General features: G+C 38.0%; 2 protein-coding genes across 4 annotated transcripts; both read left to right on the top strand.

Moving 5' to 3' along the window:
- The first annotated feature begins 2,196 nt into the window (after positions 1 to 2,196).
- clta (clathrin, light chain A) lies at positions 2,197 to 12,178 on the top strand. Of its 3 annotated transcripts, XM_061722003.1 has the most exons (7): positions 2,197 to 2,463; positions 3,985 to 4,013; positions 4,814 to 4,931; positions 5,335 to 5,446; positions 6,486 to 6,539; positions 8,717 to 8,752; positions 10,913 to 12,178. In XM_061722003.1, the coding sequence occupies exons 1-7, from the start codon at positions 2,289 to 2,291 to the stop codon at positions 11,082 to 11,084; spliced, it is 696 nt and encodes a 231-aa protein (XP_061577987.1). In that variant the 5' UTR covers positions 2,197 to 2,288; the 3' UTR covers positions 11,085 to 12,178. The 3 variants fall into 3 exon arrangements, with proteins under 3 accessions (XP_061577987.1, XP_061577997.1, XP_061578007.1); XM_061722013.1 differs by lacking the exon at positions 8,717 to 8,752; XM_061722023.1 differs by lacking the exons at positions 6,486 to 6,539; positions 8,717 to 8,752 and having other exon boundaries at positions 2,199 to 2,463.
- Positions 12,179 to 13,889: 1,711 nt separating this feature from the next.
- Positions 13,890 to 20,197, top strand: nansa (N-acetylneuraminic acid synthase a). Its single transcript, XM_061721988.1, has 6 exons — positions 13,890 to 14,144; positions 15,719 to 15,934; positions 16,029 to 16,128; positions 16,217 to 16,371; positions 19,314 to 19,580; positions 19,683 to 20,197. Exons 1-6 carry the CDS (start codon positions 14,013 to 14,015, stop codon positions 19,890 to 19,892), a joined length of 1,080 nt encoding a protein of 359 aa, XP_061577972.1. The 5' UTR covers positions 13,890 to 14,012; the 3' UTR covers positions 19,893 to 20,197.
- Positions 20,198 to 26,818: the final 6,621 nt, after the last annotated feature.

The raw sequence follows: 26,818 nt of genomic DNA, 5'->3' as shown, positions 1-26,818 counted from the left end.
GCACAGCCCGCACCGCAGCTCTCTGGTCGCGCTGCAGCAGTTACTTTCTGATGCTTTTTCGAAAGCCCGAACAGTCCAGTCCAGCAGACACGACAGCCCACGCATCTACATCTACCATCCTTCAGCAGTAACGTCGGAGCCCACCGCCCGAGCGGCAGCCTCAGCCGACCTCCCCGGCCGCGGGGACGCGCCGGGATAAATGAGCACGCCGCGCTCGCTCGCTCTGGGCGCAGACCCAATTAATCGATCCCTAATCCTGGCGGATCTAAACCTACTCTGTGCAAAATGAAGGATTTTCTCTGTAAAGACACACCATTTCTCTTACTATTACACGTACAGCTAGCTGAGTGTCTTCTTCTCCTCATTTGGTTGGGAGTTGCTATGCAGTCCCGCGGCCCTCGCGGCCCACACGTACAAAACTGAATTTTTTTTGGCGGCCCACTAGATGGCGCTCGCGGCCCAAGTGTGGGCCGCGGCCCTATGGTTAAGAATCACTGGTTTAGAACAAAAGCGAAGACAAATGGTATGTGGTTTACAAAAAGAATTTACTGAGCATTTCTAGCCGTATTGTTAAATTTGCAGTTCAGCTCATGTTGAAACCTCAGGAAGGTTTAGGAGGATGCCAGGTAATCTGATGCAGGTGTCCTGTTGTAGTCAAACGGGCCTCAGAGGTTTGTGTTCCACTCAGTTGTTTTTTTTAACTTATTTTTTATTGAACACAGATGAATACACATTTACACTCTTTATCCATGTTAACAGATACTAAGAGAACGTGCAATTGTGTACAATGAAATAAAATACATGAAAAGAAATAATAATAATAAACAAATAAAATACGAGAGAGCAAAATAAGAAATACAAAAGGTTACCAGGAGGTCTTCATACATTTGTTAATGCTTGTAATGCTGCTAATGAACTGCTTAGTTTTTAGCCTCATTCTTGCTGTAATTTTCTCCATCATATACACATGTCTTATCCTCTTCTCTCCAGCGCGTCATCCTTGGGGACCGTGGTTTCAGCCAGCTGACTGTTATCATTTTTTTGCCCACTAAAATCTGAATTCTCAGCAGAGAAGCCAGATCTCTCTCCATCATATCATGTGGAAGTATGCCTAGTGTGACTAGGGCTGGCCCCAGAGTAAAATCAACATGCAAAATCTGTTTAATCTCTAATTCAACCTTCTTCCAGAAGTCAGTGAGCTTTGGGCAGTCCCTTTCCACTCAGTTTTTAAGGTGCTGTAAACCCTATATGTATTTAGAGATGTGTGCTGGGACTCTTCAGTTGGTTCCTCTTGGTGGTTTTAATCCATTTGCTCACAGCTACACACCTAAAGTGAGTCAGGTGAATGTCACCTGAGCCCTTTACACTGCCAGAGCTGTTAATTATTAAACAGTGGGATATTATTCAAGGAGAGTTTGACGATTGTTTTGCACAGGCGAAGTCAAAAACTTTGTTAGTGTTTGACAGATACACAAAAAAATTAAATAAACCTAGGCAAGGCAAGGCAAGTGTATTTATATAGCACAATTCAACACAAGGTAATTCAAAGTGCTTTACATCAACATTAAAAGCGGCAAGACATAATTAGACAGTAAATAACAAATACAATGAACTAAAATTATGAGAAAAGAAGGTAAAATAATAAAAAGCACAAGTTGCTGAAAACTAAGGGCAGTAGAGTACCGCAGGTACACATCTCATTCGCGGTTTTCAGAAAGTATTTAATTTAAGAGTACGCTTAAATAACAAATAAATGAAATAAAATGATAACAAAAGAGGTAAAATAATAAAAAGCACAAGTTGTTAAAAATAAGGGCAGTAGAGTACAGCAGGTAAGTAAACCTAAGCAATTTGCTGATATTAAAACTATTTAAAGATTAAAAATGTTTTCTCTGTGAATAAAACTCCATACAATGGCACTAACAATAATTAAAAAGTCCATCATTCCTTTCTTTTGAACATATTGTTAAATGTAAATGAGACTGGTTTGAACCTGGAACTGCAGTTTTTTTTTTTTTTTCCCCAGCTCTGACAGTTTGCACGTAGCAGGTCATGGGACTCACATGCAAAACATCCAAGGATTTGATTGGTCCAAATTTGAGGCAGCCGCTTTCTGATTGGCTACAAGCCCCGTCAGTCACGTGTCCAGCTTTGTGATTGGCTGTTATTCCGTTTCCGCCTTCGCCAGCTCTCCCACCGTTCGTCCTTCCTCCCTTGAGCTGATCGGTTTCCGTGGGTCGCTACACCTGCTCAAAGCTTCGTCCCCCTCCTCGCAAAACACTCTCAGCATGGATGATTTTGATATGCTCAACGCGCCCGCGGCTGGGAACGGCCTGGGCTCGGAGGAGGACCCCGCGGCAGCCTTCCTGGCCCAGCAGGAGAGCGACATCGCGGGCATAGAGAACGACGAGGGCTTCAGCATCCTGGACGGCGGAGAGGTGCCCACCTCGCTGGACTCCCACGGTCTGAATATACCTCCCCTCGGCGCGGCTGTGGCTGTGGCTTCATCTGCTGTGTTTAAACTCGGGAATATGTAACGTTTTAAATGATAAATGTGTCTATTAAAGCCTGGATTAGGGTCCCGCGTTAAATCGACGCAGAGCCCTACGCCGTAGGGTTACGGCGTAGGGTACGCGGCGACGCACACAGTGCGTCGGTGTAACGCGGAACCATAAATTGACACCAAAGTTGCTGCTGCGAGCTAACGCTACCATCGCTAGACGACGGCTTTATTCAACGTTAAAGGTCATTTATTTATATTATTATTTAAGTGATTCCTTAGACCCACAAAGACAGGTGAAAGGAGGAAATGGCCTGGTTCGTTAAATGAATGAATACTGTATTACAGACTCAAAAGGTTCCATATAAAATACATACAAATTAGGGCTGTGCGATTAATCGATTTTAAATCTAAATCGGATTTATTAATCAAGACGATGTTAAAAAAAGGAAAATCGGAAAATCGATTTTCCTTTTTTGCAGCTGGCTGCATGCATCTAGTCATCTTTGCTTGGTCAAGAGAATTGTAAATGTTGTCACTTTACTAAACTCAAGGAGGATTTACAGTATCTTTCAATTGCACTTCATTCCCAATAAGGAAATGTGTTTGCTATTTTTCTTTAAAAATAAAGATAAAATATTTGAAACAATTTATTCCATTGTCTTTTCTAGTTTTACCAAAAAAATCGAAATCGGGTTTTCAGAGAAAAAAATCTGGATTTTATTTTTGTCCAAAATCGCCCAGCCCTAATACAAATTACAGGTCACACATAAAGAACTTTATCACAATATTCTAATTTTCTGAGACAGTCCTGTACATGCAAACATCTGTTCCAATGATTCCATAGTCCAGATGTGTATACCTTGTATCACTCCGTTTGATGTTGGTGAGTGCAGTTATTAGACAATTTTCTGACTCATGGAGTCGACACATAAATTTAAACATAAAATTCCTCATCAGAGCATGGAAGGTGGGGACATAACAATTAACAAATAAAGTGCTTGAACTTGTCCATCTTGGAAGCTTAAGGAGGATCCTGAACGCATCATTATATGCTACCTTCTTTAGCTTGGCTTTGGTGGTATAATTACCACACACAGCTTTTGCCAGCGGTACTGAAGTTTGCTGATAACATCAGTCCTGCCATTCATTTCCCTCCTGTCTGCTTCATTAGTTTGAGGCCAAAAACATATTGATGATACAGTCGCGAAAAAAGAAAGAAATAATACGCGCTGTTCAGCAACCTTTGGCCTTGACGGCATCATTTCCTTTAAGCTGTGACGACGTCTTTAGCAACTGTTTAAAGTGCTGACATGGTGCTCCTATGGAAACTTACAGGATGTTGCAATAGAAAAGGGAGTTTTCCTGTAATGGCCTATAAAATTATACATTATGGTCTTATGTCTCTTCAAGATGTACCTCGTTGTTGTATTGCCATACTCAAATTCTAATGTTTATTTCTTCTGCTCTCCCCCTTTTTTAAGATGGTGCTGTCAATGGAGATCTCCATGGGGTAATGCTTTATTTACATCTTATTTCTTCTAATTATTTGCACACAAACAACTTTAACATAGCCTGTTTTTTGTGTCTGTGTGTATCTATAAAACATTAGCAAGATTTGATCATCCCTTCTCGTTTGCATTTATGCTTTAATGTGGCTCTTTGAAGTTTCTGCTGCTTGACAGTGAAACTAAAATGCATCCAATGTGAGTTATAAGTTATGATTAAACAAGTCCGCAGCACAGCTGCAGAAGGTATTTAAAAGATTGAATGAGTTGATGGGTTAAAACGTCATATGACATCATTTTACTGTTGCAATATTCCAAACTATTATTAAACAACTATCATCAAAGGTAATTAAAAAAAAAAAAAAAAAAAGATGAGGACTTTGAGTATCTTTGCAATGCCAAAAAACGGTTAACAATTTTTATTGAAAGTTTATGAAAATGTTTTAGCACCATTACAGCGTGGCATTTGTAGCATGATTTAAAGTTTGAGCGTTTCCAGTCCTCGATGACTTCAGCTTCCTTTTCCTGTGCTGTTGTTGCAAGATTTCTTCCTTTTGCACTGTCAGGACTTCTGCAAGTCAGAATCTTTGTACATTTGTATTGCCAGCATATTGAAAGTAATGGGGGGAAAGGAGTAGATTTAGAATACCTTTTTCTTCCAGCTGACAGTAAGAGGGGAAATAATTGAGTACTTCTTGATGAGGCACTGAAGTGTATTATTTCCATTATATATTTGTAAGTTTTGCTGACAAAATTGTTTCTGTAGAGTGAGACGGTTGACCATGTGTTGTCTCTCATTTTGCAGGAAAGCAATGGTCCATCAGATGCCTATGCAGCAATTTCCAATGCAGATCGACTGCAGGCCGAGCCCGAAAGTCTCCGTAAATGGAGGGAGGAGCAAAGCGAAAGGCTTGAGTTGCTAGGTAAAATGATAAACCACTCTTTTCTGTATGTGACAAGTAAAGATAAGTCTCTGACTGGGATTCAGACCTAAAGGACAATTTTTGTAGTGTACAATCTGCAACCAGCAAATAATGCTTTGCCCTCCCCCTGATTTCCTATCAGCAACTGCTATAAGCTTGAGTGTAAGTTGACCAGCCAGAGGTGAGGACGGCTCTAGGATGAGCCGATAAAAGACCTAAAGAATTAAAACAGGAATTGGTTAATCTTCCATTTGTGCTCATGTGACTCTTTAACCCTATTTTACTGAAAATCTACTCAGCGATAACTTTTAATTTCTTCTTTGCTGTTATTTCTATTTGCTGTTGTATTTTTGTTTTTGTTTTCTTCTCTTGTTCATTTGTTTGTTCTTTTTCATCTCTGCAGATGCCAACTCTCGCACGCAGGAGTCTGAGTGGAAGGAAAAGGCCAAGGTGGAGCTGGAGGAGTGGCACGCCAGGCAGAACGAGCAGCTGGAGAAAACTAAATCCAATAACAGGTACTGTCTTCTTGGAGAGATACAAACAAAAAGGCCTTTACTTAAGGATTGAATGGTCATCAACTAATTAATCATATAAAGAAAAGTACCGTATTTTCTGGACTATAAGCCGCTACTTTTTTCATAGGTTTTCAACCATGCGGCTTATACAAAGGTGCGGCTATTCTGTGGATTTTTCTTCCACCGCTAGGGGGAGAGCTAACCGGAATTAGAATAAAAACTAAGACAAAATAAATGCAAAGAAGAATACGCTACTTCTTCTTTAGCAGATAGAAGTAGGTAGAAGCAGATTTCAAACAGATAAATAGATACATAAATACCGGTTATTTTCTCTTGGTTCTGTCCCGTTTTAATCAGCAAAGTTGCTGCCGTGTTAAGACGCTATTAGGAAAGGATCTACAGTATCTAGGTACATACATGTACATCATTTACAGTTCAAAATCGTTCTGTACATGTAGTACATGTAAATATCTAATCTAACAAAATAAATATCTGCGGCTTGCATATCTTTTTTTTTTTAAATAGAGCGGATGCGGCTTATATACAGGTGCGGTTTATAGTCCAGAAAATACGGTATTTAGTCTTAATGGATAAATGTATATGCTCCTAACTAAACATAAAGCAGTATAACTTAAAATGATTTAACTTTGACTGCATTGCCAACAGAGGTACACTCATACATTATTTAGTAAATATGACAAAGAATTTCTACTGACTGATTTGTAGTTATTCTCTCATGAATCTAACTTGTCATAGCAAAGAAAAACAAAAATGCTGTTTCAGGCCTTTGAAGAGGATGGACACAATCAGTGAAAAGCCTTCCTGATTTATTTATTTTTTTATTTTATCTATTTTCTTCTCTGAGACATGTCAATGTGCTCTAGAAGCTCTTCCAAAACCCCAAGCCTTTAACTAAATGGCTAAGTTTATTGTTGTGTGGTTACTGATAATACTTGTTTCCATCTTCTCCTCCCTTTTACTGCTTTGTCTCTTCTCTCCTGCTTTCTTGCTGCTCTGTCGTTGGCGGATGTTTGTCCAGGGTTCTGGATGAAGACTTCTACAAGCAGCCCTTCTCTGAACTCATTGGTTATGTGTATGTTGCTCCAACTAACACCCTCCTCTTAACCTTTTTATTTATTTAATTTTGGTTTAATTTACTTCATTTGTGTCGGCCATTGACATATCCATTACATTAGTAAGGGCACAAGTTACCTCTCTGTGTTACAATGATTTAGCTCACATGATTTTAGCAGCCTAGACTTATTTATTTATATTTCTTTTCCAAATACAAACTGTGGTCATTATAGCTCCATATATCTGCATGTCATTTGTCAGTGGATGCCTGTCAGGATATTTAATTTAAAGAACTGCATGCAGTTATATCAGAGGTAGACCGATTTGATTTGGCTGATTAGGTGGTTTTTAGAGACTGGCTCTTTCAGATTGAATTGTATCGGTTACATTGGCTGTGTAGTCGGCCTTTTGGTTTTTTTTTTTTCCTATGTCTATCTAAGACAGTTGTTCAGGATATACATGTATACTTTAAAACAGCTGCTCACCCAAACAATCCAGCCATGTAGGATTGAGTTCATGATATTTTTGGCCCCACTATAAGATCCTAGTTACCAAACACAAAGAGGTCCAGCTGCTGCAGAAGTAAATAGTTATAGTTAATTTGCGTTTTTAACAAGCTTATTAGTTGCTTTTTGATGTTAATACTTTTTATTATGTTGTTTAGTGTGTTTGCACTTAATTCCCATTAGATATTGGCTTTATTTCTTAAAATGCTTCTGATAATGACCATTTGTCTGCATTTTCTAGGATTAGCTTTATTTAATTTATATTTGAACAGCAGTTTTGATCAAATAAGTGTTTTTTTATTAATCATTAACAGGGAATAAGTAAGTCACAATTAAGAGTACAACTCTGTATAGGCCAATTAATCAACTAACGATTTTTCTTCCATGTTTGATCATATCTGCTTTTAAACGCGTAGTGTCGGTCTACTTCTAAGTTACACGCAAGCTGAGCTCCTCAGCCACATCATCCAGTCACATTCATTCTTCTGTAACGACTGTTTGAATTGAATTCTTTATTCATCTTTGTTTTCTGGGCTGTTTCTCTTAGTCTTTTTGGCAATACATTTTCACATCCAACAATTCACATTTGCTAGTATTGACTGTATGAATATGAAAAGTGTTTTCTTTAATGAATTTACACATGTATTTTTGTTCTCCAAATGATTCTATATATAGTTATGCAGGAGGAGGATGCTTGTAAATGTATTTGAAGCAGTTGTGTCTGTAGTTTATCTGTTCCAGTATCACCCAAACTTGCAGGGTTGACATTAATCTGGAGCTGAAGATGCTTCTATATTCTTTTCTGTCGAGGAGAGCTCATTATTTATCATGGGCAGGTTTAAACTGTTTTCTCTTTGTAGCTTTTAAATCTTCATTTGGTCTGTTTTATTTCAAAGTAACACTTAAACGTTTAAAGTTCAATTTTAATCTGCAGATGTCTTCACTTCTGCCGGGTCGCAAACAATTTCCCCATAATCCGTCTCATTTTCATCTTTTTATTGGGGCGAAATTTAAATCCACAGCTATGATCTGTTGGAATTACAGTCGTGGATACACAACTGTTTCAAATTCAACCGTTTTCATGCTTCATTAGACTATTTGGAGCGCTGTAGCTTCTGGTGTTGACACGGGACGACGTGCTTATATGCCCAGCTAGCTATTTACGCGCTTGAGCTGTGCAGCCTTTGGTTTTTCTATGAAATTGCTTCACCTGCACCAATGTGTTCAGTTTTGAAAATATTTCAGCTTCAACACTTTTGGTCCAGTATGAGACTGAATCATTCCCCATCTCCCCCTCCTTTATACAGCCTTGTGTTAAAAAAAAACCATGTAGGCTTGAATCATAAAAATGCCACTTCCCACACAAGTTCAGCTGTCAGCAGCACCAACACTTGTTGCCTATGAATGTTTTTGGTAGAAATGAGTGCTGGCCACACTCACAAAGCTTTTAAAATTCAACACATCTGCGAAGCCTTATGCATGAACCAAACTAAAGGCTGCACACGAACGATTGAAAGAATGTTGCTTTTGCATGCTGGCTTTCAACATCTGCAATTGGCTCATATTTTTTTTTTGTCTTTTTCATTTCCTTCCCCTCTCTTTCTCTCTCTCTCTTTCTTTCACTCTCTCTTCCTAATTCTGACTTGTGATACTGTTTCTCCTTGTTTTCTTTTCCTATGCACCTTTAAAGCACACACATAAACCATCCTTGCTACCGCCTAGACCAGTTAAGTAAAAATATACATCGCCAGAACATCACGATTCATTGTACTTTTGAGAGGTGTTAGATGCAGTTTGTAATTGTATGTGACGTTATTCTTCATTGCACAGGTAGTAGTTTACTGCCCATCATTTAGACCCACTTAATGGGTAGAAATTTAGAGTAATCCCCTCCCCTTGATGTTGTCGTCCTCCTAGTTCCTTGTGTGCGTGTGTGTATTTTGGTGTGACAGTGAATGCTCGTTAGCGTCTTATTGCAAACTTTGGTTTGTGTACCGTGTTTTGGTTTGTAGCAGTTTGTTTGCAGGCAGGCTGCAAACTAGAAAAAATGTGTAAATGATGCCACTGCCCCACTTCATTTTTTTTTTTGTTCGTAGGTGGGTTATGATGAGGGCTTATCTTTGCTTAGCCATAATCTGTGGCTGGCATCTCAGAATGTCTCGTCATAGCAGATCCTCTTTAATGTTTTGGGTTTTCCCTTTTAATTAAGAAGTTATGTTTTGTCGTCTTTTTTTTTTTTTGTTCTCCAACATCATAGCCTTCACCAAGAAGATATAGGTGTTTCTTTTCCACATGATGCATAAAATCAAAGGAAACCCTAAGCCAAACATCTGAAAGCCTGCTCTTCTGCTGCAGCACAATGCATGGCTAAAGCCCAGGAGTGCTACCAATTCATTTGGGATTGGTTTAAAATAAATATAATTACTAAATAGATATTATAATTATTATTTTTCAGACACACAGATCTTCCCACTTTAATTTTGTAATTAAAGTGACCATATTATTTTCATTTGGGCCACCAAATGAGCACAACTCCGGCACAACTCCAAACGCCTGTGATTATTCCAGAAAGACTGAGTCAGAAGGAGATACTTTTCCTTCAAACAAACAGATCTGGCTGGAGTCTTTTGAATTGATAAAATTCCTGGACATTTGCCAACGGATAGAGCTAATGGTTCATGATGGCACACAACCCGTGTTACGGGTCAAAACACATTTTGAACATACCAACATCTAAACACTGTTTTTTCCAAATTTCCTGAGAATGAACTCGACACCTCCACAAGTTTGAGTCATGATCACAGTCAGAATAAGAAAGTATCCAGCACGAGCAGCACGAGCAACCCAGAGCACCTTCTCCACAACACAGTGATTCAGCATCAGAGACTTCAGATCCACTGCAACACAGACCGCTAGAGGAGATCCTTCCTGCCCACAGCAGTGACTCTTTAAAGAGGTTTAAATCATGAAAACTACTGCAACAATTAATTTGTATTTTTGAATTTGATGATGAACTGTGACAAGACAGATTGCAGATTAGACTTAATCCTTGCTGCGAAATGTAAACATCCACTTGTAAATTGACAGCTGAAGCTCTTACTCTTATGGATGCACACTGACCATATAAGGAAATGCTGCTCTTTATGACATAATGGAGAGCTGATGGTGATGAAAAAAAATCTCCAAAGGCGAGCATTTTCAGCACCTAGAAATAGTATTTTGTGCAATACTGCAACATGTGCTTTACTGTTTAAAAAGCATAATATGGTTACTTTAAGGACAAGTATAAGGATGATCTTCTCATCCTTATACTTAGTGCTCTGCATATCCCCAGCTCTGTGCAGAGTTGCATTATTTACCAAGCAAATCAGACCTTGGTGGTTGTTTTCAGAACCACAAGTTGGTTTTCTCAGTTAATTCTTGTTTTCTTATCCAAGTGTCATACCGTATGTCCTTCCCCTTACTCTTGTGACGTGAGTAAAAATGTGTTGGATGTAGTGTGTGTAAGCAAGGGTGAGGGCATGCAGGAGGTAATGAAGCTTTTAGAGGTTGTTTCTCTTCGTGGGAGTGAAAATGGATGGTTGTCTCTGGTGATGTTGATGCTATAGAGTGAGACTCTGCTGAACTGAAAGTCCAACCCAGACAAAATCTGTGAAAGATCTCATACTGATTATGGAACTTCTTATTTTCAAGCTTGTATCGAGTTCAAACTGATCAAGTTATACTTTTGGCCCTTGTTTTTCACCAGTATCTTTGTGTGTTGGTGCTCAGCAGAGGACTTTCTCATGGCTGTATGAATATGTGTGCGTCTCTCAGTTCTTCCTCTACTGACTTTTCTGTATTCCATGTTTTTTCTTTGTTTTTTCTCCCCATCTGTAACGTGTAGGGCGGCTGAGGAAGCCATGATTTCAGATCTGGATGAGAACAACCCTGGCACAGAGTGGGAACGGGTGGCACGACTCTGTGACTTCAACCCCAAGTCCAGCAAGCAGGCCAAAGACGTGTCCCGCATGCGCTCCGTGCTCATCTCCCTGAAGCAGTCTCCACTGGTCCGCTAAGCACCAAACCGTGCTGTGGGTGTCATTCCGAACCCCCACCCCACACCACATCAGCCCAACTACAGATGTCACATCATTTGAATTCAGAAGACAAAGTACTAGCAACCCTTCTGTCCACATGTATTTACCATGAGTGGCCCTTTTTTTTTTTATTTTTTTTTTTTTTATTTCCCCCCCGATGGAAAGCTCTAGCCAGTGGTCCAACCCTCTTCTGTCTCCTCCTCGAAGGGTTGTAGAGATTAGCTGTGACATGCCTACTCACCATTTCTGTCCCCCTGTAAGATAATAGTCTGTGTGCACGTCTTCCACAGAACAACCAGACCTCATGATGTCTTGCCCTTGTTTTAGAAACTGAGATCAAGACTAGTTTGTTCCCTGCAAGGTCTACTGATCTGTGGTCTTGTGTAAAACTCTAAGAGTGGTGAGTCGGGACACTAAAAGGGAAGGGTTATTGTCTGTTTATTGGGACCTACAGCTACACTACATCCTGCATCTCGTGCCCTGAAAACAGTATCATTTCTGTAATGCTGTGCTGTAACTCGGCCTCATGAATCTTTCCTTAACCCTCCAGGGTTTTAATGGATTTCATGGTTTTATTCAACTTATGCCCTTCAACATATCGCTTCATGTTTTCCTTTCCTTACAAAAAATATCAGCAGGTTTTGTTTTTTTTTCCTCTCTTTTTTTTTTTTTTTTTTTTTAAAGGACCAAACTGTAAAACAAAACTCCGAACTCAATGTGTGTACTTTGAACTGTGTGTGTAGTGCCTGCTTGTGGTATATTGTGTTAAATTTTTCAATCTATGCATTTTCTTTTGAGAGCCTCTCCCTATCCAGTCAGAACTGAACAAAGTCCAGTCATTACAATGCAATGCGATCTGTTTATATGTGTTAAAACCTCAGCAGTGTGTGTACGTACTCTTTGCGTGTACTTATGTACATATACAGAAGGCAGTATATATACAGTGTATGTAACATTTATGTCACTGAAATTAGACAGTTGTGGTTTTAAAGAGAACTAGATAATAGACAGCTGTTGCTTGACCATGTTTTGTCCATTCGATTTCAATATCAGTAAAAAGAAAAAAAGTGAAAGTTGCTGTTGTGTCATTTTTCAACTGGATGTTTGTAAGTTCGAGTGATGCCTAAACGTCCTGGGAAGTGTCTTTATGGAACATTAAAGTCACATTATTGGTATGCAGTTAGTTAGTAGGTTCTGCAGGAGTTAGTGGTAAAAGGAGTGAAGATATACTACATAGCTTTAGTCATTTCTACTTGGCCCTTTTTATTCAGAGGGCACCCTGTATGCATCAAGTTCTATTTAAAAAATGTAGCTTTTCAAAATCCTGTCCAACGTCAAGACGCATTCACACAAGACATTTAAAACAATGTTTTTTTTCTTCAGTCTAATGCAATCGTCCGGCGTCATGCAGTCCTTCCATATCCATGCTTTTTTTCCCTCTCCCCTTTGCATATATTTTAATGGGAATACCAATTTTGGCAAAACCGTGTGTGTGTGTGTGTGTGTGTGTGTGTGTGTGTGTGAGAGAGAGAATAGAAGATTAATCTTGCAACAGAGTTTTTTTTTATTTTATTTTTTTGAGTGTGTTTATTTCACCAGACCTCTTGACAGTCTAGCCATATTTTATTGATCCCCTACAGGTATCTTAACTGCTCATACATATTGTAGTATACTAGTATAAATGCAGTCAACTAGTACATATACATATTGTCTGTGCTAGCTCAACAAATGTATTTGAGGTTCCACTTAATATTAAGAAATAAATTAAATTGAACTTTTGCAGTTTGCTAGAGTTAGATATTTTGCAATAGGTTGAATCCCAGCCATTCAATTCTGCTAATATGTTCTTGGATTGATTTGTTTCCCCTCATTGTGTTTGTGACAGATGTGGAGGATTTAAACTTCTACCTGAAGTGATTTGATCTGAAGTCCTATCTGAATGCAAAATGTAAAAGACAACTGGTTTCTTCCCATTTTAAACCAACAATCAGCAGCTGGGAATGACAGTGTGTTGTGAACTGGTTCCAGCTTGCTGTTTTGTTTTTTCAGTGAACGACACTGGCTGAAAAAACATGTTCATTCTGCTATCACATACCTGTATTTTTATATTTGCCACAAAAAGAGAGGGAAAAGAATGCATGCAAAAATGCATTACTATTTATATTTCTTTTTTTTTGCTGTCATAAATATCTTCATAACCAATAAGTTTAAGTACTTTGAGACCTTATCCATGTTGGGGCGCAAAACACAACAGTGGACAAATGATAAAACATTCACAGGCTCAATGAAGAAGGAAAGAAATCACTTTTTAATGAGTGCGGGGGGCTAATGGAAAATTAAAATAAACTTTTTCTAATTGAGAAATGACACTTCATAGAAACTGGGCAATCAGGGGTTTTGTCTGGAAGACCAAGAACACTTCCGTGAGAAATGCAAGTTACAAGAAGGGGCAAATCTAATTTATTCTATACTGCAAAAGCCCCTTGAAATATTTCATTTCATTTTCTATCATTATTTTTCTCATTAAATGTAAAATTTGTTTTACTTTTCGAAGTATATTTATGTTATGAAGTGTATTTTTCTTTAGGATATGCAAACAACAAATTGGGGTGCAGTACCGGCCGCTGCAGATGTTATAGTCTAATTCTGAAATTACTATAACAGTAATTGTACAGTATTCAAAATAAACTAAAATAAAATAAGGTGCGTTTGGCAGCGCCAGCAGCGCAGCGATAGACACGTCGAACTACAAAGGCGGAAGTGTTCCAACATCCGGGATGTGCAACACGTTAATGTCTCCGGGTAAACGTCTCTCGCATTCCTACCTAACCGCTGTTCCCTCCGTTCATTTGTTTGCCAACTAATTGCTTTTCATCGTTTGAGTTTATTTCCATCTCCGACATCAAAATGCCTTTGAAGTTCGAGCTGTGTCCTGGTCGCATGATCGGAGGGAGCCACCCGTGCTTCATCATAGCTGAAATTGGACAGAATCACCAAGGAGACATTGACATCGCCAAGAAGATGATCAAGATGGCAAAGGTAAAATCTGCGCACATGGTTAACTTCCACATATATCCATCTCATCTAAAACTACCCATGCAACCTCAAAGAGCACGGTGTATTTGCTTGAATTAATTTTAAAGACTGACCACTTTACCATTGATTTACCTCACCTGGCTCTATTAATCATATTTATGTGGGCGTGTTTTTAAGAGTTTACACACTTGAACTTCATTTCAACCATTATGGCTGTAGCTACACTCACAGACTCAGCATTACAAGGATCATCATGTAGGAAATATGTTTTATTTCATGTCATGTTGGTCTTCAATTTTGCAATTGATTGACACCTTTTGATGCTTTATCTATTTTTTTTTTTTAATTGTACCTTTTATTTTACCAGGTTAGTCCCATTGAGATCGAGGATTTATCTTTTTCAAGGGAGACCTGGCCAAAAATGTCAGCTTTAAAAGTTACAGACAAAACAACAAATTAACAACAGAAATAGAAGGACAATGCAAAATACATCACAAAACAGTGCCAGTAAATAAATGACTATACTTAAGGACAGTGACATGTACCAACAGAGTCATTTAAAAATGCAATTCAATTCATATTTATTTCGAGCAATAAACATAACATAAGTGACCTGCGTGCAACATAAAATTAAACAAATACCTTTTATCAGGTTTATCAGGTGCAGGTTCAAAATACAATTTAATTCGTCAACACTCGAAAGGGAGTGGGAAGAAGAAAATGTATTTAATCCCACCCCTGTTTCTCATTAACAACTTGACAGATTTTTTTTTTTTAAGGCTTCCTCCTGTCTCAACATTTGAACCAAAAAAATGAAAAAAAGACCTATATCAAATTATAATAAAAAATGCATTTGTAAGGGCTTTAAAATCAGACAATGACATGGATGTGTTTTGCTTCAGGTCTTTTTTGCGGCTATTCCAAGCAAGTGGGGCAGAACAGCTGAAGGCTTTCTTCCCTAGATTGGTCCTTGTACTTGATACGGACAGCAGGATAGCATCATTTGATCTCAGGCTATAACTACTGATGGCTTTCAAATTGATCAGAGAACAAATGTAAAATGGAAGTTTACCTAATATAGCTTTGTATATGAACAAGTACCAATGACTAAGCCATGTCAGTGAAGGTAAGCAGCCTTGGAGTACACAATGCAATGATGGGTTAGGGGTTTACACTTTGTAACAAATCTCAGTGCACTATGATACACAGTGTCTAACATATGCAGGAGCATTCATATACAATAGATCACCATAATCCAAAATTGGTAAAAATGTCACAGAGACCAGTCTCCTTCTGGCTTCAAAGGAGAAACATGCCTTGTTTCTGAAGTAAAACCCTATTATCTTTAGCCTCAGTTTTTTAAGAAGATTATTTACCTGCAATTTAAAAGAAAGGCAGTCATCAAGCCAGATACCAAGATATTTATAACTGGATACTACTTCTATTTTGTTTCCCCGAGCAGTAGTAATGTCTGAGGTATTCACTGGCTTCTTCCTATCATCTCTATCTTTGATAGACATGTTTTGTTATGCCTAGCACCTGGATTTTATTTTATTTTATTATGTCTGTCTTCGCAGGACTGTGGTGCAGATTGTGCCAAATTCCAGAAAAGTGAGTTGGAGTACAAATTCAACAAACGAGCACTGGAGCGTCCATACACCTCCAAAAACTCTTGGGGGAAGACTTATGGAGAGCACAAGCGCCATCTAGAGTTCAGCCACGAGCAGTACAAGGAGCTGCAGAAGTACGCTGCAGAGGTGGGGATCTTCTTCACAGCATCAGGGATGGACGAGGTAATACAGAAACACATGAATAAACCAAGTTATGTTTGCTTTGTTTTGCTTAAAGGCTGAGAAGTGTGACTGCGACTTTTTAACACTCTATTAGATGGCAGTGGAGTTTCTCCATGAGATCAATGTGCCTTTCTTCAAAGTGGGCTCTGGAGACACCAACAATTTTCCCTATCTGGAGAAAACTGCCAAGAAAGGTGAAAATGAATTGCTTAATCTCAAAAAGTGCACGACATTAGTGTGCCCCCAGTGTTCATGAGGCTGTTCCCCTCTCGTCTGCGTCAGGTCGTCCCATGGTGGTCTCTAGTGGGATGCAGTCTATGGAGACAATGCGTCGGGTTTACAAAACGGTGAAAGAGCACAATGAAAACTTTATGATCCTGCAGTGCACGAGCGCCTACCCGTTGGAGTCTGAAGATGTCAACCTCAAAGTGATCACGGTGAATACAGTATTACTTTTATTAAACTCTGGAGATGAAGCAAAAGCGAATGCTGTGGAAATTTCTGTATTTTGTTCACAGCACATCAGAAAAGGTGGGTGAGTTGTGGCTGTGTGGAGTTTCCATGGGGTTTTCTGGTTGGTTCACTAAATAGTTGACTGGTCGATCTCTGTATCTGTCTTCTTGTGTTTCTTCAGGAACATCTCTGTCAAATTCAGTTTTCACACAATTAATTCATATTAATTAATTATGATTAATTAACTTGTTTATATTAATACATATTATGCATCAATAGCCAAAATTACGACGGAGTATTAGGGCCAAACAAAAAAACAAAAAAAGGAAATTACGAGAATAAAGTCATAATGTAATGAGAATAAAGTCGTAAAATTACGAGAATAAAGTCGTAAAATTACGAGAATAAAGTCATAATATTACGAGAATAAAGTCGTAATATATTATAAATATATAAATAGAACTTCACAAGATGCTCAATATTCCTCATTTTAACACAGGGAGAAGAAGCTCTTCCTGTTAGAGGTCTCATAAATTATATTCTCATAATTTTACGACTTTATTCTCGCAACATTACGACTTTATTCTCGTAATATTACGACTTTATTCTCGCAACATTACGACTTTATTCTCGTAATGTTACGACTTTATTCTCGTAATTTTACGACTTTATTCTTGTAATATTACGACTTTATCCTCATAATATTACGACTTTATTCTATTACGACTTTATTCTCGCAACATTACGACTTTATTCTCGTAATTTTACGACTTTATTCTCATTATATTATGACTTTATTCTCGTAATTTCCAATTTTTTTTGTCTTAGTTTGGCCCTAATACTCCGTCGTACAAAATTAAAGGAACTGTTTGTGAATGTTTACTGCTACAAGTAACAGTGGAATTATAAAATATGATCTGCACACTTATTGTTACTTAGGGATACTTAAACATACAAGTTTATCAAATGGTTTATGTTCAAATGTGTTTTATATTTACCTTAAACTTGGACTACAGATGAGGTGTGACCATTAAGAGACATGAAATATAATGATTTTAGAATTGGTTGAAAAAAATAGTTTAACCAGGAATTGATGTAACTTATTGTACTAGAAAGCACTTTGAGAGGTAAAGATGTCTACGAAAGTGCGGCGTCTGTCCATTCAAGAGAAATAAAGGGACAGTTTTAGTTAAAAGCATCTCACCTGATTACAGAGTTGCTGTTTATGCCTTTATGTGAACAGTGTGTAGTAACTACTGCCATCTAGTGGGCAAGTTGAAGATATCCACCACCTCCAATGCTATCAACATGTCAACGCATGAGTTATAAGTGCACCAGACTAACTGCTATCCTGAAGCATCACATACTTCTCTGACAAGCTTTTCTCTCCTCTCCCATCTAGAAAGTGCTACAGAGCAATAGAAATGCAAACCTTCAGACCTAAGAAAAACTTTTATTTATTTATCTACCGTATTTATTTTGTCCAAGGGCCATCACTGAACTGAACTCTCACAAAACTTACTCCCGACTCCCTGCTTTTCAGAATAGTACGGCTATATTGTGCCTATTCACAATGATATTACATTGTGTGTGCAATGCTTTTCTTCAGTTATACACTTTATTTTATTTGCTCCATTTCATTAAAGTTTGAATGCATTTGTGAATGTATGTGTATATATCTGTTTTACAAGGGCTATCCTATTATTACATGATGCACAGCAGAATTAATTGTACTTACGGCTCATATACTGAGGCTACAGTCCTCCTGCAGTGGTCGCAGGTTAAAATCCCAGCCTGCGCACCTTTGCTGCATGTCATGCTCATTCCCTCTCTCTACCCCCTCCCTGTCTGCAACTTGAATAAAGGGCCAATAGAGCCCAAAAAAATCTTTAAAAAAAAAGACAAAGTTTGAAATCAATTTGAAACGAATGGAAGAGTAACTAACTGTAACTGTAAAAATCCTGTTTAAAGTAATTCATTAATTGAAATATAAACGTATGTATCTGCATGTAACCCATTCTTGCTGCACAAAGCCTTTAAAAAAAAAAATGGAAATTTGTCACAGGAGAACAAATGATGAATTATTGTTGATTAAAGAAGAAACTACACTTAGACCAGAATCTCCAAAGAAGGTATTCTGTGACGGCTAATATTTGTAAGCAGCCTTTTGAATCTTAAATGAAAAAGCTTTATATTACAAGCCGGTATATTACATAGACTGGCTGTGTGTAGAGGCGCTATGTTGGACGTTGTTTGTGTGAATAACTAATTGAGAAATACAATGTAAAATATATTGTTGAACCTCGGTATGGTTAAAAAGTCACTGTATACTGGAAATCCACAGCCAATTACCAAACCTCATCCTCTAAATTTTGTGATTTTCTGTAATGCAATTACGAAAACAAAAATGTCATACATTCTGGATTCATTACAAATCAACTGAAATATTGCAAGCCTTTTATTATTTTAATATTGCTGATCATGGTTTACAGTTTAAGAAAACTCAAATATCCTATCTCAAAAAATTTGAATATCCTGGGAATCTTAAACTGTAAGTCATGATCAGCAATATTAAAATAATAAAAGGCTTGCAATATTTCAGTTGATTTGTAATGAATCCAGAATGTATGACATTTTTGTTTTTTTCTTTAATTGCATTACAGAAAATAAAAAACTTTATCATAATATTCTAATTTTCTGAGACAATCCTGTATGTGGCTTTTATGGTTGTAATATGACAGTTCTGCTTTTTTAATAGTAAGTAGTTCCTTCTAGTATCTTGTATCTAGTGATACAAACATGACAGTTCATCAAGCAAAGCAGTTGACTTACCGTATTTATAATTTTTTTTACATTTTTTTTTTTGTCATGGATCCTATGATACACGCTGTTCTTTAATAATAACTAATTTAATTGTAACCTGCAGGAATACCAGAAGGAATTTCCTGACATTCCCATCGGGTATTCTGGCCATGAGTCTGGAATCAACATTTCAGTGGCAGCTGTAGCTCTGGGAGCGAAGCTTATCGAGCGTCACGTAACCCTGGACAAAACGTGGAAAGGAAGTGACCACGCAGCTTCCCTGGAGCCCTCTGAACTGACTGAGCTGGTTCGGTCCATTCGACTGGTGGAGAAAGCCCTGGGAAGCGGCATCAAGCAGATGCTGCCCTGCGAGAAGCCGTGCCACGACAAGGTCAGTTTGCTGGAAATTCCATAAAAATGTCTCAGTGATCAGATTGAGAACATTTTAGCTTAAATGATCTCTCCCCTCCATTGTTTTCCCACCTGCCTCCAGTTGGGCAAGTCGGTAGTTGCCAAGGTAAAGATCCCCAAAGGAACAGTCCTGACTCTGGATATGCTGGGGGTGAAGGTGGCCGAGCCCATGGGTGTTACAGCCGAAGACATCTTCCAACTGGTCGGTAAAAAAGTGACGGAGGAGGTGGAGGAAGACGAAAGCATCACGCCTGAGGTGGTGGACAACTATGGCAAGAAGTCCAAGTTCTGAAAACAGAATTAAGTTTGAAGTTGGCATGAAAAAGGCACTTATTTTGAGGGGAAAGGTAACTGAATTCTTGAGGAATACATTTGATTTTGTTCAAGAGGGCACATGGAGGAGATTAAAGGGTAATTTATGTCAATGGGAGCAGGATTTCTGACATCTAAGACTTGGACCATCAGTAACTTGATATGTGTGTGGACGGTGGAGATCAACTGTTTTCACAACTCTGATAAATAATGGTCCTTTCTAGCATCTTATTTCTTCAAAAACTTATTCTTATTTTCAAAAACTATTATACTGTTTCTGGAAACCTGGCTCTCGTACTATTATACTGTTTCTGGAAACCTGGCTCTCGTATATCCAGGGGATCCACGGTCATTTCTTCTCTGTGGTGAAAGGTAATGCAGTGCAGATGCTACTTTTGGCTAAACAATCTGCACCAAATGTTGCAGGATACAGAGTATCATCATGATCATCATCTTCTTAAGTGAGATAAGAAGCTGTTTATCCAGGTAGCGCTCACTGAGCTGCTCTGAAGGTCGCCAGGTGATGGAAAGGGCTTGTATCTGCACAGCTTCTCTTTAGAGACAAAATAAGATGAAGCCTTTGAGTCTATTAAATGTATATCAATAAGTAAATGTGCAAATTTGTGCGTATCAGATTTGTAAAATCCTTTGAATGTTTTTTTAAATCACTTGTGGATACCACTTTATGTTAATTCTCTCTCAACTTGTATTTTTCCATCAGTCCTGCTGTATTTGTTTGGAACCGACAGCTTTCTGTTGCTGTGACGTAAAGATGGCCTTGCTTAAGCTTTTTTTTTTTTTTTTTACATTTGAGCTCTGTCATGTCTCCAAATAAAATGTTGCCAAATCATTATCATTAATTACCTTATTGTTAATGATGCATACAAAGATCTAAGCAGTCCTGCCCCTGGACTTCCAACCACAATGTACAAAATGTAAAAATGACTAGCGTTGGCGCCCTCTAGTGGTCCCATTACAGAAGACGTCTCTGACCGCAGTTTAATAAGAGCATTGTATTGCTTTTCACACAAGTACATTATACTACAGGTTCTGAGGAATTCTGTGATTCTTAATCTGCTTTGTTATGAATTTCAAGAAATGTCCAAATATTCATTGAATTAAGAATGAAAAAATATAATTGACCAAAAACACATTAGAGAAAAACAGCAATTGCACAGCTGCAGTAACCTTTTTTGCAGTAGTATTTACTGCCTTCACCTCATTTTATAGCCCATCAGGCTCATTACATCAACACATCAATAGGCAGGCATTCTCATCCGAGCATGAAAAAGCAGTTGTTCATGTTGCATAGATGACCTCGGCAGGAAACAAGCAGATGCTCATCACAGCCAAAATAAGGATTTACAATTTGACTATTTATTTTTGACACTTAATACTGTACACCTAAGACAAGTGAGTGGAATAATGACCACTCATCACTGTTGGAGCCCCCCCAGCTGTCAAAGGCCAACACTTTGGGGTTTATGCTAGATGATGCAGTGAAAACCCACCTTGTGATTGAATACTGAGCAAACAAGTCAATTGTGATACACTAGGACCTACAAGGATAATAGGATGTACTTGTTTTTATGTGTTTTTTTCTAAGCAGAATCTGACTTGACATTCACTGCTATTCAAGGAAAATAAATATCAATAAATATAAAAAAAATTAAGCCCTTTCTCCTTTGGTTTGAGTTTTTTTGGGCTCCTGGTCAGCAGTAATCCTTCAGAAGATTTTCTCTTCTGAGATTCTGGAGTTGTGTTTGGCCTCTAGTTTTGTAGTATGGAGAGGAAGTAAAAGGTAGGATCAAATAAAAGCAATTAAAGGTGTTCAACTACCCATCCCAATTACTGATATTATGATCATCAATGCTGTGTTAATGCACTTTATCTGTAAAATGACTGTTTTCCCCTTAATATCAGCCACCTTCTTGATAAAGTAACTTACACAGGGAACTTCTAAAGAGAAACACTTCTTCCACATATATGTGCAAGTACGTGCAACGTTAAGGGGCTGAAAATCAGTATTGAATTGACATTGTTGGGCCCTTGATGAGCAGGTTCCAGTTTTAAAAACCAATCCATCTATGATATCAATTTATTGAGCTCTCTGTAGACTCAGTAACATTAAAAAAAAACATAGGTATTGACAAATTAGTCCATACACAAATGATGGTAGAAAATATGGAATAAAAGTATTAATATACAATGAATATGTAACATGAATAACATCAAGTCCCCCTCCCCATATTAAAATATCAGTCCTCAATTTTGCATAATGTAATTGATTAATCCCCTCTATTGGAAAAAACTAACTGGGGAAAATAGTCACTCACAAAATTACCATGTGGCTTTACTGGCTGACGTCATACAGCAGCAACCAGGAAGCTAGGAAAGAGCATTAGAGTGGATGCCGTGGCAGAGGTAGGAGACTAAATGTAATGACTCACAAGAAACGGATAGCGTGATTAAGCAAGAGACTGCACTCCGAGTGTTATAAAAGCAGCTTAGTCTACACACATTCAGGGGAGTTATAATTCATAACACCGATATAATCTGTCCATCCATTCTCTCGCCTACAGGGTACCTGGTTCAATCCCATTCAGGGTAACCGGGGTCTGCTGGAGGTTATCCTGGCTGTTCATGGCTGAAATGTTTAAGTAAAAATCTTTACAAAACTTCTGTTTACAGCTATTTGTTAGAATGTGTCACATGATCTTAGTATTAGTTAAAAGAAACAACTCTAAATTCAAGAGTTAGTCGATCATTTGTTCTGGTGATTATTACATCATAGCTTATCAGTGGGGGGGACATGGCAGGCCTCTCAAGCTTTTGCATTTCTTCATAAACTGGACTTGACGGGAGGTTTGTGTGGGCAGTGGCAACCATCTCACATACAGAAGCATATCTGGCTGTCTACATTACGTACCCATCTGTGGTGTCAAATGGGTAAAATGTTCATTATCTTCCATTATCTATCCTCGGTTTCAGGGTCATAGGGGTCTGTTGGAGCCGTTCCTGGCAATCTTCAGGTAAAGGATGGGGTAACCTACACCCTGGAAGGTGTAGGTTGACATAAGCTCCAATTATCCATTTCAAGTTTGCAATCAACCAAACATGCATGTTTCCGGACTGTGGAAGGAAAACAGAGTATGTGGAGTAAACCCACCCAACACAGGAAGAACATGCAAACTTTAAGCAGAAAGGCCCCAACTGGGATTAGAGCCAGTGACCCTCTAGATGTGAGGCAACGCTGCTAACCACCAAGCTGCTATGGTGCCCGCTTTTTAGCATCCAGCTGACAAAAAACACTTCCCAGCAGTGGATGATGTTTGATATTGGTTGGCCAGATTTTCCTGGATTTGCAGCCATGAATTACTGCCGTTGTTGTTATGTTGGTGCCTGCACCATCTTCCAGCTGTCAGAGGGCACCAGGCAGCATACAGCCTGGTCTGGTCAACAGTCTGTCACTGGGCCAACGCAGAGACGATCAAACATGCCAACTCTTAATACAGTCAGTCTAGAAAAGTCCACACAGACAAATCCCAGCCGGGATTTGAAGCTTGTTTCTATGAATCAGAGGCGATAACCTTCACTTTACCCAAAAACTAAATTTAAACATGCTATAAAAAAAAAAAAATCTGATGTTTAACTTGCATACTGATAGTTTTAGCGATCCACTACTGTGATTGTCATTTAGGACAACCATCAGTGTATCAGACAGGACTGACATGCCACTGAACCTTTACCTCCATTTGTAGATTTCACTGTGTGTCAGAGCTGCTACAGAGTTTAGGGTCATAGCTCTATCTTGACTTGTCTGAACAGTTTTGACCCCAGAAAACTACATTTAATTTATTGGCTGGAGACCACTGTGGAAGATTAATCACTTTACCCATGGTTAAATAAAGCGCCAAACTTTGTTTCACGATGAAATCTTTTTCCTCAAAACATTTTTCAATTGAATTCTTGTTGTCGCTTCACCAACTCAAGGACCACCTGAGGGTGGGGGGTTTACTGACAGTCAGTACTCTTGAGAGAGTCATTGTATAGGTTTATCTGAGCTATCTCTCCCAGCAGAAACAGGCTCCCCCCCTTTCTCTGTATACTTCACAGCTATTTCAAGCAGGAGCTTTACTTAGTAAGCTTCTGCTGATCCTAGCTTCACAAGGGAATGACTTTCTCGCTGACTTTTCACTCCCAGGTAGCACGAAAGAAAGCTACTTCTGCTTGTAACATAATGAAAAATATGTACAGTATATACATCATTAGATCAATCAGTCAGAAGGTTGAGGGACTTCAGTTTCAGTCCTTAATGTGCATTTGCGTAGCAACACCTGTTTCAACATCAACCTCTGCCTGAATTACACTATTGCACATTTAATTAGAAATAACCATTAAAGTCCTCGACTGATTACCCAGATATTTATTTTTCTTACTCTACATGCCAGTATTTCAAGGTGCACCTGCGATGCCTCTCATCCTTTACCAGAATCGGGTTTAGATTATCCTGGCTGATTATGCAACAAGTTTAGCCCTTAATATAGTTGCTATTGTACAACCCAGATTCAGTACTAAGGCCAAGCTTCTTGCTCTTCAACCAAGTGTCTCTTCAGATCATGGCAATGCCAGAGTGTGTCAAATGTGATATTGGGTTAATGACGAATAAGGATTTTCAACAGGTCAATTTTAAAATATAAAAAAAAAAGAATATCAATTGCAGTATTTCAAACATTAAGAATGTTGTGTACACATAAATTCATATAAAAAATTTTAATTAAATGATTTCAGAGTTTTTTGTCAAGATGAATTGGCACTATAGACTTAAAAAAGGTCATGTGGTGCAACCATGATTCATATTAAAATAAATTAATTTCCATAACATCTTGACATCTTTTTTCTTTTTACAAGTTTTCATTATTATACAAAAATGGTTGTTTTTTTAATGGTGATATTTGATATTTGATATACATGATATTTCATAAAATGGACGTCATCAGTCAAACTTTGTTTGTATATTATGATGGAAATATAAATACAAATGTGTTACAATCTTATACACTACAAGACATTTCGTAAATCATGCCAAAAAGGGCAGAAGATTGATTTAAATACATTTAGAATGATTTCAAATAAGTTTTAAAAAAAAGAGTCATGGTCGGACGGTCGCACCACATGACATTTTGACGCTTAAAACAACAACAAAATCCCAAATAACTAGTATTTTTTGTACAATTCAAGTGAGTCCATATGTGGGACAGGTAGTCCATATATATATATGGTATTTTTTTATCCATTTAAACCTTTTTTGATTTGAAAATAAAATCTGTTTTTCATCAAATCTCAAGTCACGTCATTGACCCTATTGCATTTGTTTGATATACAGTATAAGACAGTGTCACGGTATAGACAGACCACAAGCAAAATGCTTTAAACAGACTTTTTTCTTCGACAAAAACAAACCAAACTAATATCTCATCATGCTCTAAATTAATTTTCCACAAAAAGCTATAGTTGTGACTTCCTAAATCCTATATTTTCTGTTACAAAAGATGATAGAAATATTCTGATCATAGTGAGTCCTAGTATTCTGGAAATTAAATCTCTGTCCTGCTGGATCTAAGTTCAGCCTTTAATACTGTAGATCATAAGATCCTTCTGGAAAACTAAAAAACTGGGCGGGCTTGTCAGGTCCAGTTCTCAGTAGGTTCAGATCTTATCTCAAAGACAGGAGCTTTTTGTTTCCATGGGTGAGAATACATATGAATTTATTCCCATGACCCGTGGAGTTCCTCAAAGGTCAATTCTTGGACCACTTTTATTCAACTTCTACATGTTTCCCCTTGGTCAGATCATACATATTAACAATTTTGCTTATCACAGCTATGGAGATTTCTTTTGTCTTTCACCAAATGACTGTGGTCCAATAGGCTCTCTCTGTCAGTGCTTGTAGCATGCAAGTAGCGTCTTTCAGTTAAATCAAGGCAAGACAGAAATAGTTCTCTTTGGTAACAAAATGTAAAGAAAATAAGTCGCTGCTCATCTTGAATCCAGAGTGCTCAAGATAAAAACCCAAGTTAGAAATCTTGAAGTTTTAATGGACTCAGACCTGAACTTCAGCAGCCACATCAAGGCTGTGACTAAAACTGCGTCTTATCACCTCAAACAAATATCAAGAGTCAGAGATCTGATGTCCAGAGCAGATTTAGAAAAGCTCATCCATGGTTTCATCTCCAGCAGACTTCACTACTCCAACGCTCTTCTGTCAGGTCTTTCCAAGAAAGAAAAAAATGACGAGACAACTTCAATTCATCCAAAATGCTGCTGCCAGAGTTCTAATATGACCTATTTGCACTTAAACTTAAATTGAAAATAGGTAAGAAATATGTTATCTATTCTAAGCTCTGTTTAATATATATATATATATATATATATTTATTTTTTTTTCTGTCCAAATGTTTTTTTGTGATTTTATTATGTATTTTATCAAAATTTCTGTTATTTTTTTTTTTCATGAAATGTCTTTGAATGCACACTGAGTTGCCGTTGTGTATCAAATGTGCTCTACAAATAAATTGCCCTGTCTTGTCTCGCCTCACACAAATAACAACATATAACTTAAATTCGTAAAGAGACAGTGAATTTTATTCACTGTCCCTTTGCGAATTTATCCAAAAATTTGCCAGAAAGAGAAAAAACACATTATTAACTATCTTCATGATTCAAGGGTTTGAGATCCACCTTTAATGTCAAAGACTTGATTAGTAATCATTGACTTGAAGTAAATGTTTCTTGTTTGAATGTATCGTTCTATCTCCTCAGGGTGGATTAATTGTGGCCCTTTCTTTTTTACAAAATTGCTGCATTTCACTGAGGTTATTCAGGTATTATCTTATGCACCAGCTA

Source organism: Cololabis saira, chromosome 1, assembly GCF_033807715.1.
Source record: "Cololabis saira isolate AMF1-May2022 chromosome 1, fColSai1.1, whole genome shotgun sequence".
NCBI lineage: Eukaryota > Metazoa > Chordata > Actinopteri > Beloniformes > Belonidae > Cololabis > Cololabis saira.
This window is presented reverse-complemented; position numbering and strand designations above follow the sequence as displayed.